General features: G+C 37.8%; 1 protein-coding gene across 7 annotated transcripts in view; it reads right to left on the bottom strand.

Moving 5' to 3' along the window:
- Positions 1-14,986, bottom strand: part of CNTNAP4 (contactin associated protein family member 4) — a 262,949-nt gene that overhangs the window by 9,903 nt on the left and 238,060 nt on the right. For 6 of the 7 annotated variants that reach the window (XM_019941613.3, XM_019941626.3, XM_019941632.3 and 3 more), the window contains 4 exons: positions 10,663-10,902; positions 8,970-9,194; positions 7,545-7,678; positions 6,620-6,707 (listed from right to left, as the gene is read on the bottom strand). In XM_019941613.3, the coding sequence (XP_019797172.1) occupies positions 6,620-6,707; positions 7,545-7,678; positions 8,970-9,194; positions 10,663-10,902 (687 nt within the window). The remainder of the gene's footprint in view (positions 1-6,619; positions 6,708-7,544; positions 7,679-8,969; positions 9,195-10,662; positions 10,903-14,986) is intronic. The other variant, XM_019941641.3, reaches the window with a different exon arrangement.

Consider the following 14,986-nt stretch of genomic DNA (forward strand, 5'->3'; position numbering starts at 1 on the left):
GACAAAAACATTTATCTTTCCTATTATCTGACTCCTGAAATGCCAACAACATGTAAGGGTTAGAACAGCACGGGTGGGGGAATTGTAGATAAATGCCTCTTACTTCATTGAAATCCTGATAAGACAATTATGTTTGGGATGTTTCCGGTTAGAAAAATTCTTAACTGACTCAGATTTTGCAGGTGGTCTTGCCTGTTAAAAAGTTAGCCTCAACTGTATCTTCCAACCAAGGGAATGGCTTCTGCTTTTGCAAAGAAATCTACCAAAAGTTCTACAAGAAAATAGAGTAACAAGAAAGTAAAATTCGTATGAAGCGCCTTTCTGTTTATTACGCAGAGAGAGGACTGTTTCTGGAAAGGATATGAAGTAAATGAAGAACAATTAAAACAAGAAGTGCTTCATGAAACTTCTTGTGGCTGTCAAAACAACAACAACAAAGAAAAACAAAACAAAACAAATAACTCAAAAGAAACCTAAGTAGTTTGGCCACACCTATGGAAAAGGGGTCACCTTAAAAAAGGATCTCAATGCCTTTAATCCATAAAGATAAATAAAGCTTGCCAGAAAATGGTGCAATGAATCAAAGGAGCCGTGCTAATGACCAGCAGGACATTTTTACCATCACAGGCAATTACAACAAGGATTCAACAACAACAACAGTTGGTGGAAAAGTCAAATGGCAAAGCAGACAGCAAATACTGTGTGGATAAAGGAGCAGTTTTTTTTGTAAACGGTATTTATTTGCCAACCAAGCCTACTGCTCTGAGATACAACCTTGAGAACCTGATTAATGTACAAACTATTTATAGTGAGGCATCTCGGGGTAACCTGAGCTTCTCTTTTGCTTTCAGCATGACCTGTGTCACCTGAAGTGTCATCTGACTGGACATTTACAAAATCACAGTGTCCTTAAGTAACTGAATTAAACTTTCTTGTGTACTCTTTGGCTTTGAAGCAGGTTTTATATAAAATGTCCCTGAGATTGAAGTCCGTTCCTGAAGCTCTTCTGTGAGATGCCGTAGACATCCTCTTCCTTCTGACCACATACTTTATTTACATCTGGCCTAGATCTCCACTGCAAAAACCTGAGTTACTTCCTGGCTCTGCAGCCTCAGAAGAGATAAATGATCCTTATGTGGTCACTGCCTTTAAGTATACCAACGCTACTGCTCACAATGAGTGAAAACATCTTCAGGCTTTTAGAAAACTCTTCTAACATAAAAAACAATCTGTAAACACAACTCAGAACTTAATTTAATGAGTTTTGAATAAACAAAGCAAATGTAATGCAGCCTATTAATTATGGAAGAATATGAACCCAGTTTATTTGATGCAACCTGGCTCTTCCCACCATGATGTACCCACCGATTTTTGCTGTCACTGGTCTTGCACCATTACATACCTGACATAAAAAAGTAATAAATAGTCGAACTTCACTCAGCCTCTGAATAGTAATTTTCAGTCATTTTGTAATAGGTTAAATTATATCATTATTCAAAATGTGGGCACATTTGCTATGAGAGGTTTTATGCAATTTCAAGAGTATGCAATGATCTTAATTGAGGTTTTTTTTTCATGTGGTAGAATTGTGACCCAATAAAAGCTTAATGAATTAGCAAAACAACTTTATACCTGCATATTTCCTTTGATTAATTACATAATTACATCGTAGAGAGATGTCTCTTTATATAATCTTTGAGTAAATAGGTCTCTTAAAGGAGCCGATTGAGGAATCATTCACTTTGGCCTCAGTACTTAACACATTTTGAACATGCTTAACAAAGAAACGACATCAGACTGCCTGCCTCTTCAGAAGGAAGAATAGAAAGAGAGGAATTGCTCCCTCTCTGTCATCCAGGACTCACTTCTACAAATGAGAATGGAATGTAGGAACACTTTTTGGCTCCAATCGTCATTAACAAGCATTACTGGCAGCTATCAAGCAAGGAGGATAATTTATAGGTAACAATATCTTACTCTGATGACATGGAAACCATCTCCAACCCTCTTTTATACTTAACAGACAACCCAAGCAGAATTCACATTTCACTGTCTTTCTTCTGACTAGTGCTATAGACCATCATTAGGCTGGCCGGTCCAGTATCTCTTCGCTGTGGCTGTGCCCTCTCTCCACCCCAAAGGTCCTGTATCCGTACCTCCTGTCAATTCCATCCTCTCTCTCTCATCCATCAACGCCTGGTCTTTAATAAATTCATGCACACAATAGCGTAAGTCCCTGATCATGGCTTTATTTTTTACTTATTCCTGGTACAGGTACATTTTAAAGCATGTCAGTAATTAAAGAAAGCAACAATTGCTTTCTCCTTTTTAGTTTAGAAATTATTTGAGTTTTATCGTTGTATGAAGGCTTCTAGATTGTGGCAGCTGATAAATATATAATTTGGGATTTGTGACTTCGGCTTTTATCATTTAGTATTTTTTGCAGTGTAAGTTGAGCTCTGTTTTACGATGTTTGACGGCCAAGTGAAAGTGGTGCAGGTGACGTCCTTGTCAAAGGCGTACACTTGCCCATCCCACCTGGAGCGTGTACTCATGATTATATGCACCTCTGACAAAATCCCACTGTCTACCTTATCATTTGCTCCATAGTTAATAGCAGATAATACGTTTCAGCGTCATGAGTGCTCTGTGCTTTTGGAACATGACACTTCTGATCGATGCTGGGGTGTCACGATGAGGAGAAAAGCTGTTTTTAAGTTTCTAGGTATGGCCAATTCAAAATGATGTAGCTGACTGTCTGGAAACGATTAAAGCCGCCACAAGGATGAAGTCATGCTAAGTACTGAAGATGGTCTAAGACATTTTAATTATTAAAATTTTCAAAACTCAAGCTGCTGAATACAAAAAAATGACTTTAAGTAGATTCCTTACTTTTCTTGCTCTAAACTATACTTCTCTTTTAAAACATGCTTTTAAAATAACGCCTCCATTATCTTAAGGGACGTTTCACAATATATTTACAAAATTGCAGTGCCCTTAGGTTACCTGGCTCATGTTTTTTCCTCACGTCTGGGCTCTTAAGTGAGTTTTACATGAACGGTTCCTGACACATTGAGATTGTTCTCAAAGCTCTTTATCGGAGACTGAGTAGATGTCCTTTCCTAGCTGACTACAGACTTTATTTATATCTGGGCTAAACCTCCACTGCGGTAATCTGAGTGTACTCCCTGGCTCTATGGCCTCAGAAGAGAGAAATGATCCTCAATGGTCATCAATCACCTCTAATATACAAAAGCTACTACTCAGGATGAGTGAAAATAATCATCCAGCTTCTACTCAAATAAATCATAAAACATATGATTCTAACACATAAAAGTATCCAGATATAGAACCCAGAGTTTAATTTTATAGTGAATTTTAAATATGAAAAGCAAATTTGATGTACTTTATTGAATACAGGAGTATCTAAATCGAGCTGCTTGGCAAACAGCTGGATCATCTCACCCTGGCTCCCAACTACTAATGACTACTAATGCCAAAGTTCTTGAGTCTTTAAATATTTTAAGTGTAGTAGGGAGTTAGAGATGGTTTCCATGTCACCATAGTAGAGCTTGATATTATTTCTAAAATTTACCCTCCTTTTCAACATCTGCTAGTAATGTTGATTAATAGTGACAGTAATCCAAAATTATTCCCATGATTCTTCCTAAGTTTAAGAAATGAGTACTGGAGAAAAGTGAAAGAGGGGAAGAATTTCCTTTATTTCTGGGTTTCCATCTAAAATGGCAGTGGATGGTCATATCCTTAAGTCTTTGGTTGAAAATAGGCAAATTATAACCCCTCCCAAAAAACTGGTCAATGTTTTTTTTCTGCTCCCTTAAAAGAAATTATAAAACGAAACAAGTATTTATTTTATTTTATTTTTATTTTTTGGCTGTGCTGCCCGGCTTGTGGGATCTTAGTTCCCTGACCAGGGATTGAACCCGGGGCCCGGCAGTGAAAGTGCTGAGTCCTAACCACTGGACTGCCGGGGAAGTCCCACCGTATTTTAATTTGGAGGATAATTTGGAACTATTTTATCCCAAGCAACATAGGGTACATTACACTCAATTAGATACACAGGAACATTTTGTATAATGATTATCTGTATGCCCACTAACCATAAATTCTGTGAGGGCAGATGCAGTGTCTGCCTTGCTGAGTGGCATTCTCTGTGTACACAACAGGTGATCACAAAGTATGTGCTAAATGAACAAGGGAGCCAAACAGAATTACAAAAATGAGAAACATAGTTGATAAGTGTGAGCACATGAGAATGTGCCTTGCAGACCTCCAACTAGATGAGAGGAATTGACCAAGGGCCCCAGCTGCTGGGCTCTGAAATCCATCCTCATACTTGGGCCAGTGCCTTGCTTCCCATGGGCTGTTCCCAGCCAACAGCTGCTCATAGCAGGGACTCTAAGGCAGACCCATCCTTTGGAAACATGGGACTCCTCTGATGGATGACAGACTCATGGGCTCCCCAAAGACTGTTTAACCTTTGTTGACTGCACAGAAGTCTAGGATGCTTCTGTCTAACTTTCCGTCCCTCTCTCCTTCACCTGAAGGCAGAGCTGCATGGCATCTGATGGCTCTCCCGGTCTTGGCAAGCTCTCTCCACACGTTCTCTTTCACAAGTGTCCCCTTAATAAAATCCTCACGTGGTTAATTTTGTCTTGCCAGTGGCTTCTTGGAGGACCCTGACTAACATAATAAGAAACTTCAAGATTGAGTAACTCTCTGGAAAACTACTAGTTCCCTTTTAGCATCAATTTTGCTATAAGTTAATATACCATATTACAATATAATAATATAGTACATAACATTTTGTTGTAAATTCATAAACCATACCATATGATCATAAATTTTTAGTCTCCTTTGAGTTACAAATGATTTGAATGTAATATTAGTCCTTGGCCAAGATCCACACCTTAGGCACGTACCAAACAAATTCTTACTTTTGAACTTGAATCTTAATTTTCAGCATGAGTGGTATGCATTTTAATAACACTCTGTTCTTGAATGAAAACCTTAACATCTTTAATTCCTCATTAATCTGTGATATTCATTATAAAAAGGGAGACAAATATTTATATAATGAATGCTATTATTCTACTGTTTGATTAATACAATCCTCCTTATAAAATGCAGATCAGTTTCCCAATTCTTTTATAATATATTTGGCTTATTTCTATTCACACAAAATATTTTCATCAGCAACTCTGGCATTAAACTTGAAGATGTTATTTCTTCAAAAATATGATTTTATCAACATTATGCATAATTGTTAGAGTTTTCTATCTTGCATTTTACATTTTTATGTAAAGTGCCTCATCTCAGACCTTGCTAGACTGAGGAGCTCTTGAAATCGGGATTGGTTATAATGATCTGATCTTTTAATTACTGTAGTTGAATTTATGTAACTTATACTATGAAACTCACTTGGGATATTCCAATTAAGCTTCCAAGTATCTAAGTAGTACTTTGCACATATTTTTTGTCTCCACTATAGCATCCTGGAAGAACAATGCAATTGATACTTCCCCTGCTTGTTTGGAGAATAAGAGCGTACAATACTGGTGCTTATCATAGTACTAGAAAGCCTATAAATATTTACCAACTTAACTGTTAACCTTCTCAAGGGCCGATATTTTGATCATTCACCCACAGGTCTGATAAAGCATTCTCAAGATTCGGAGATTATGTACAGGGAATGCAAGAAATGGTATATCAAGGTATAAGTAACTGAAAAGGTCAAAAAAATAAAAGATTCCATTCATTATCTTGGACAAAATATTCGAGGTTAGGGTCAAATATCAAACTAGGAAGGAAAACCAGACTACAGAAAGTCTCCCACCCCCACTTTTATAACTAAAAAGAAAATCCCTTTTAAAATGTACTGCCCCTCTTTCCATTTAGTCCTTGCTGGCAAGTATAAAAAAAAGCACACATATTTTGATGTTAAAATGGCAAGAGTATGTTTCTACTTCAGTGCTATTATCAGAAGTAACTAGTGGATAGAAATAAGAATTATAAGGCATTTAGATAGACACTGGGTTATAAGTCATTGGGTTCTAGCAGGAGTGGCTGGCCACTGCATCTCAACAAGGCAAACAGGATCAAGGCCACAACCTAAAGCATACTCACTAAGCAGCAGAAAAGCAATTGCTTCCTCCTCCATTTTCTTTTAGATCTAATCCTAGTTTTATCATTAGATGATGATTTATATATTTGACAGCTGACTGATACACAGTCTGTTATTTCTACTTTTATTTGATATTCTTGAAGTGTGAGGGCAATACCGTGTTTCATTATGCTGGACTGACGCATGGCACACGCCAGAGTGGCATTACTATCAAAGTAGCATGCTTGCTCATCTTGCAAAATGTCCCTACTCACGATTACATATACCCCTGAGAAAGTACAGCTTCTGCCTTGATTATCATTCACTTCAGAAATGAAATTATGCAAGAGATTTCTTTTGGCATGATGAATTTGCATGTGGCGTGTGTGTGTGTCTGTGTCTGTGTGTCTGTGTGTGTCTATGTGTCTGGCATATGACTCTTCTGGTCCATGTTTATGCATCATGATTAGGCGAAAGGCCATTCCTTTTACTTACCTAGAATCCTGCCCAGTACAAGGGATCTGACCGCACTGAGTTCTGTACCTGATGCAAGGTGGACTTGTCTCCTCGCTTTCTCATCAATCTATAAAATTGTTACGGTGCAAACATCCAAACGGATGCCGTTGTTGAGAAGAGGACAGGAGGCAAAGGAAGACAAAAGAAAATGATAAAATAGGCAATAGTTAATATGGCCCCAAAGATTGAGGAAAACAAAGTTTAAAGAGTTAGCCATTTATACAGGTGAATATTATTTTCTAAACTATTTCTGTGCACCCTCAGATACCAGTGCACCCCACCTTCTATCCCCTTATATCACTTTATTTTTCTCCACTGTATAAGAAAGCCAAAATGGGGAAAACCAACAAAAAGATACAAGCTATTCTCATCTTGATATTTTTACTTAGCTGGGTATTTTCACTTGAGTCATTCAGCTAAGAAATTTTCCTCTACCTAGAGGGTTGAAATATTAGTACTTTTCTTCAAAAGCTGGTAGAGTGAATAATTCAACTTTCTCTGCTGTAATTCACATCATTTTAAAATTTATTCTGATATTGCAATCATTAATTTCTGTGCTAGAATTATGGTTGCATGTATACCCATCTGAAGTAAACTGGTTTCATTAGAGTAGCAATGGTCTTACCAATAGCATGATATGGTAAACTAGAAAGTATTTCCCTCCTGAGTAAAGCAAAACAAATAGGAAAGTTTGGCAATTTTAAGTATCAAGTATTAATAATATTTTGGACAGAATCTTATTGCTTAAAAAAACTGAACACATCTGATGGTCCATGATCTATCCAAGAGCAGCAACTGAAAGGATGTCTTTGTTTGATCTATCTATTATCCAATTTCTGCTGTAGGTCCTTCTTGCTGGGGAGCATAATTTTAACCATTGCTTCTGTTGCCTTTTCTCTATTACCTCCACAAAGACCACTGCTTCTTCCCTGTTAATCTTTACGTGGTGAAGCTGTCCATCAGCCATGTTTTTGAAATCAAAGTTAACAACATCGGGTTCTTGATGTCTGTTTAGCTTGTACCTGATCTGCAAACTTCCTAAAGTAGGGGGAAAAAGTTATATTTTAGTTAAAATTGTATTTTAAAAACTACTTAAAAAAACTCAAGAGTCCTTTTTTGATATTAATTTCTGGGGGAAAGTTTTCAGTAGTTCATTTGCATGTACACTTTCCTCATAATCCCTAGAAGTCAGTTTCCATGTGAAATTGCACTATTTTCAAAATCAAGAGCAAATATGATGCAAATAAGCAGGCCCTTTCCTGCAAAATTTTAATTTGTCAAATATGTGATTAAGCATTTGCAAATCTCCGTACTAGCCTCTAACTTAAAAAAATAAGATTTAGTATATTATGAAGTGCCGAACCACTGTGGAATATTGCAAGAACGTTGCTTCTATCATCTCGTCTTTCAAAAAAAATACATCTACCATTCCTGAAATGCAACTGATGAATGGAATTATTATAAGCAAACACTACTCACTTAATTGCCTGCAAAGATGTCAATAAATTTACTTCACAGGATATCTTCCAGTTTAACAGAGAAGATGTCCTAATATATATAGATAAGCTTCAAGCTCAAAATGTATACAGTGAGGAGACATATACTTATTGAACAATATTATTTTTATTTTGGTGTTCAGTGACCTTGGGCCATATTTGATTTAGTTGAAATGATATATTCACATGTTTGTATGTTAATTTGTTTTCCTCACCCAGAGGATTTACTCATAAAATTTTTATCTCTAATCCAGATAAAGGGAAGAGAACAATAACAGTAAGTGGTTTTCTGTAGCACACACGTCCTAAGCCACACGCCATTACCCTGTATCGATGTACTAGCATTTCCCGTGACTACTTTATGGCCGAAAATCAGAACCAACAGATTATTTTGTGGACGTTTTCTTACACATAATGCTAGTTTGTTAACATTCTCTCAAAACTTCTCTACTTTGATTCAAAGGAAATTACTTGTTATGTACAAATAGGCATCTTATTTCAAAATGAACCACAAAACTGATACTGTTACATGGAAGAGTAAAGTGATCCTAGCAATGATAAAATATAATAAATATTTTATCTACATAAATTAAAAATTCACACTGATTGTGTTAAATTACCAAAATTATAAAGCGATACAGGCATTTTAAGTGTTTTAAATAGTCCTTTTAGATTAAGCTGATAGGACAGTACTGAAAACACAAAACTGAATACACAGGACAGGCACACTTCTTTTCCTGTTTGTCGTTTGAGCAGCGGGACCATGAGAAGGATCTACATTGTTCCTGACCTAATGTTCTAACCCAGTTTTCCCTCGTCTGAACAGCACTCACCATTTTTGGCAATGATAACTGAAAGGTATTCTTTGTAAAAGGAGTTGACGTAGAGCAGCAAGCTCGGGGTCCGTGTGGTGCGGAAGCTAAACTCGATCGTTTCCCTGCTTAGCCTCATGTCACCGTGAAATGAAGCCGCGTGGGAGCTGGAATTTTTACTTAGGGAGTAATTTTCTTGAAAATTGTAAATCACAGATGAGCCAGATCCAAAATAGGCAGAAATCTCTGAAATGATAAGCACATTTTACGTTAAAAAATTTAAGAAACAAGGATGTTGCCTCGGTTATACTGACACTTTGCAAATTTAAAAAATAACTATCCAAACTTTTAAAAATCATTTTACTTACACAAGATTAATATCCTAAATTCGCACATAAACACACACACACACACACACACACACACACACACACACACACCAAATAGATTTGTATAAAAGTGAAGAAGGTGGTGGGAGAGGTAACTAGCTCGGGATCCCAGAACTCTGCTTTCCTCCATTACTATACAGGGCAGGTGTTGAACGTGAGCTTCAGATGATGCTCACGGATAAATGTGGCAACATCTCCACTCCCTCAGGGCTTTAGGTTTTTTGCCTGTTTATTATTTTTACTCTCTATAGATACACGTTTGAGATACTACATAACATGTGGATGCAGAATAATATTCCTGATTACACTTAGCAAGATGAACTGGAAATCATTTAGATCCAGAAAATAAAGGCATCCTCTTATAAAGACATGAGGATGTAAAGACACAGGTCTTAGTTCTAACTTTAAACGTGAGAAGCATAGAATGGTAGCAGCAGTGATTGATTACCACAGGTTGATTTCAAACGATAACTTATTCCTCATAAAAAGTAGATGACCTGAAGAGTGCACTTTGGCCAACTTTCCATTAAAAAATCTCAAAGGCTTTCATTGCAAATCAGGGACTGATTCAATTTGCAGCCAGTTTTCGTTAGCCTCCTTCAGGTAAAGGTTCAGTAGCCCAGAAACACTTAAATAAAGCAACTGGATTAAACTGGTTGACATTTTTCTATGAGGAACTATAGCAAACGTTTGTCTATTCATGGAAGTCTGTTCAGAACGCTGAGTACTCCACTCAGTTCGTTCCTTCTTCCATGACACGGAGCAGTGAACAAGACCAGCTGAAAAACAGTCCACTGTTTCACTTCACCAACAGACAGTCGGCATTTCACAGAGCAAAACGACCGAGTATCCCTATTTTGTTACACATCAATACTGAATGGAAACGTTATTTATATTCCTGGAAATAATATTTGTTTGGTAAAACAACAAGGCTTCCCAAATGTCTTTGCATTGCTGACCATCTTCAAAAATAACAATAATGCTTTTAATGATTTGAAAAATGAGAACTGCCCATGGGACTGGTTGTTGACACCCATATTACTTAAGAGCATTAGCTGTAGATAGAAAGGATCAGACTGCGCAGCCAACACTCTACAACACCTAGAGGCGACTATTACAGGGTTTACCATCGATAAACACGGTGTTCAAAGAACCGCGGCAAATATTTAAGTAATGAAATGTCATTGGCATAAGATAGGCCATTTGCCAAAAAAAATTCAGAAATGGAAATACTTGTGTTTCAAATAGCTACAGAGAAAAAGAACTGTGGGAGGTTTTATTCACGTTGGATTGTCTTGCTGCTGGGGCACCCACGTCACACTCACCTTCTGAGCAGAACGGCCCTGTGTATGCAGAGGAGGTGCAGTCACAGGAGAAGCCGCTGGGCTTTTCCCTGCACTTCCCGCCGTTGTGGCACAACTTCCCGTAGCTGCTGCAGTGCCCTCTGCAGCCCGGCTCCACTCCCGGAGTCACCTTGGCTCTTTCTTCCAGGTCCAGGGCCATTCCGTTCAACTGCAGAGACCGAATGCATCCCAGAAAGCCCCTCTGTCGGGTGGCCGTTCCACCTAAAAGGGAAATACTGCAAATGCAAACACGTTCCTAGGTGTTTTGTTCAGGATTTTAAGACCACACAAAACTGAGGCCTCACGGAGGGCGGCCAAAATCATGGCCTTAACAGAGAACCACTGGCGTCTGAAGAGCCAATACACTTTTAGAAGCACGATTTGTGACAAAATAGTAGAAGAATTCAAAAACATAAAACATTGATTCACGTTTTTTCCCCAAAGGTTGAATTTGTTATAGATTTGTTTTCTAAAAGAGTTCTATTAAACTTTAAATGGGAGACTTTTTTTAATCAGTCTCCTTATTTTAAAGAACTTAAAGGCTCTTTCATTCAAAATAACAGTGATATGCATTGATATTCTTATGTAGAAACTAACCTTTTTCTTGCAATTTTAAATAAGCATATATTTGTGGGTAAGTGTGGTTCGTCCTTCACATTGAAACCTGATCCTGATGCCGGGACAGTTTTAATTTAGTGAGAACTATGAAGGAATCCTTGAGCTTTTCTAACTTGACTGTGCGTTGATGTGACCTTTTGGTTGTTATCTTTTCATCAAAAACACACAGCATCAGTTTGAGCACCAGAGTATTTGCTTCTGTCAGGCATATTTCCCAGTGAATTTTTTCTAAGTGTTGGACCAATGTTCATTGTTAGAGATTCTCAACGAAATCAGGAAAGGGGATTAATGAGGACACACAGTGGTGTAACATTTATTGAATAATATATAACAACATGTATTTACCAAGTCACCCTTGAAGAGGTTTACAGTGTTTGGGTAGAATCAGACCCTGCTATTCTAAGGCAGAGGTTCTCAAACGTTAAGGAATATGAGTACTACATGGAAAGGCTTCTTAAAATACAGGGTCAGGGGCTTGTCCCAAGAAATACTGATTGTGTGGACCAGAAAAAAAGGCTGTGAATCTAAACGGTCAACAAGCACACAGGTGAACCTGATGCAGACAGTCACTTAAAGCACTATCTTACTGGGAATGTAAGCTCTGGGTGCACTTGCACATACACTGGTGCCCAGGAATACCATACATTAACGCTCAGAATTTGAAGGAGGAAGATAGTGTCCTCATCTAAATAATCTGGGTGGCTTACCCAGAGACAGTTAGGTGGTCTTGGGGCCTCTCAAAAGGAGCTTCATCTTTGAACAGACGATGCTGCCTCACCTCCAGGATCCTACACCTGCTCTGTACCTGTTCTCTCTTCCAGAATGTGTTAACTCTCCCTACACGCCCACCCCCAACTTCATTTAGCTAGTTCCTAATCTAGCCTCATTTACCTAAGGTCTCCTATTCTCAGAGATTCAACGGGTTTTTTGATTTTTGTTTATTTTTTGGTATTTCAGAACCGAAATTTGGCCAGAAAGACCCTAAATAAGTACGTCTTTGTCATCATCTAGCAAGCTTTACTTTTGTACAGTGTTCCTTGTATCTTATCAGTGTATCTCCAACAGAATACACATTCCATAAGGGCTATTTCAATCACACTATATCCCCAGAACAAAGAACAGTGCCTGACACATAATAGCTGTGCAACTATTATAATTATCTATAATTATAATTATGTATAATTATAACTAATTATCAATTAATATTGATAATAATTATTACTTCTCAATGAATTTACTGTTAGTAAATAATTAACACACTCATTCACTAAACCAGCTGTACCTTAGGAGTAGCAGATGGGAGCTTGGTGCTTCAAGAGTTGAAGAGAGGTACAGCCTTTCCTCACAGGGATGTTTGGGTCCCTGGGACTGAGATTGTCGATAAAACTCAATAAATATTTCTGAATCAATTAATTCTATGTTTTTGGATAATGAAACACCAGGAAAGGGCAATAAAAGAATTTCTGAGAATTCTGAACTCATGGTACTAATGCTATTTAGTCTTATATTTCAAATGACTATATTTAAATATCTGTATTCAAATGGCTTCAGTTGACATAATTTGTGTCTTTTCAATGAAGAATATGAAAGTCTTAAGGGTGTGGGTCATATTTTCTATTTATAAATCCAGATGAAGTATGGTACGGAGCCAGACATCTTACAATTCCAGTTTATGTGGGCAAGGAAGAGAAGGACTTGCTTTTATCCCAGAGTTTCAGAATTGCTGACACAATTGTTTCATCCGTCCTACATTTACTCAATCTCCTGCCATCCTTGAAGTCTCTCTTCTCCCCTTACCTTGAGGACATCTTTTCTCTTCCTTCCACATCAAAGCTGCTGCTAACTCAACTCAAAGAAAGTCTAGGGCTCAGTCAAGTCTGTGACAGAGATTCTTTCGGCATCCTTGCTGGAGTTTTCTTTCCTGGGAAAGGAAGGCAGCCTGCAGCCTTGGTTTTAGCTTTGGCCCAGGCACTCTTTGGAGGAGGGCCAGACACAGCGAAATCTGGATTAGAGGTGTATTCCTGGTGTATTTCATGGACTTCGTGTTACAGTATTTTAAATCACAGTGTAGAGTTTATAGTACACAGTAACATTAAATCATGGCCTGTTATGCATTTGTCACTCTGAAACATCTACAGTCTCTCTGATTTAGGGGTTTGTCTCATTCTACCAGTGACATAATAATAACTAAATAACCCAGAGTCCAACAACTGAATAATCCATTTTCATTGGTTCCAATTCATTCATTCTTGTTTGTTTTCTGCTGTTTTGTTTCAGGTGATGAGAAACTAGAGGCATAGAAAAGTCCAGGGACTAGCCCATGGGCATAGCTGAGAAATTTTAGAATAAACACATTTAGTCAGAGGCAGAGTTAAGACTAAAACCTACAGTTGGCCTTTCACTACAAGGCCGCCCCTTTCCTCTCCATATAAGAATATGGTCAAAGAAGAAAACTTCCATTTTCTTCTCCTCAGATCACTTTTGGTTTGACTGGCATTTCAGTTCTGCAAGCTTTATTTAGCAGCTCTTTGCTGAACACTGTCTGACATTGGAGGTACAGAGTTATATGCAACTGATCGTGGTCTCAGAGATCTCACAGTCTAGTAATGGATTTAGACAGAGAGACGTGAGCACAACATGGTGTCAGTGTCAGAAACAGATACCCCGTGGAGAGGAAGGTCAGAGGATGGGGATATTAACAGGTGAAAATACACATGTAGACATGGGAAATACATGCCTAAGGAGCATCCGTAATAGCGAGCCGGAAATCAACAGTTTTGTAAACAGGACTTCTTAATTCCACACTTTTAAAGAGTTAATGGTTGTCTAATCAAACAGTTCTAAACTACTTTTTTAAATTACCAAAAAAATGTAATGTCTAATTAGATATAAACATTTGCAGCACACATGTATTGAGGATTTTTACTTTACCATTAGGTTTCAAGTTAATAACCTTTTATTTTAAGATGTAACTGTTCAGGAAAACATGACTAATGTAAATACGATTGGGCCTGAAAGCTTAATTAAAGATTCCAATGACTTTTCTGGGTTAGAGTATGTCCAATTAAAATGAGTTGCAGTTTGATTAATTGATTCTGGATGTTTCTGCTGAGTTATTGTGTTTGGAACTGTCTTCCAATTAATTTTCTATCAATTTACCTGCCATACTATATCAGATATAATGGATTCCGTAACTTCACAAACACTGAGTATTCTGTGAAACAAATACCCAACGTTTCTACGTGGATGAATATAACTGAATCTGTTCCCTTACATAACAGTATTGGGATACTGCACCTAAATAAGTGCGCAAGGTGCTGCGTAGAGACTGAGCCCAATCCCTTTATCACATTCCACACGCTCAGGAAGTTAGACTAAGTGACAGATGCTACTGTCACAGAGTACAAGCTGGCTCTTTCCTATGCCAATTTTCCACTACTTTTGTGGCAGGAAGACCTTTCATTTTTTAATGGCAAATTATTTATGTGCTCTGCTTGAATATTACTGAGGATTAACTGGGAACAACTGTGTAATTTGCCCAGGGGCCTTAGAGGAAAAAAGAAATCAAGATCCCCACACTTCTCTTCAAAATCCAAAGTTACAGAAGCTTGTCAGAGTACAGGGGTTCTCTCTGACCAGGGTGCTGTGCAGAGAAAGGCAGGGAAGGCCCTGATCATGGGTCACCTGG

The sequence above is a fragment of the Tursiops truncatus genome, chromosome 19 (assembly GCF_011762595.2).
Source record: "Tursiops truncatus isolate mTurTru1 chromosome 19, mTurTru1.mat.Y, whole genome shotgun sequence".
Classification (NCBI taxonomy): Eukaryota; Metazoa; Chordata; class Mammalia; order Artiodactyla; family Delphinidae; genus Tursiops; species Tursiops truncatus.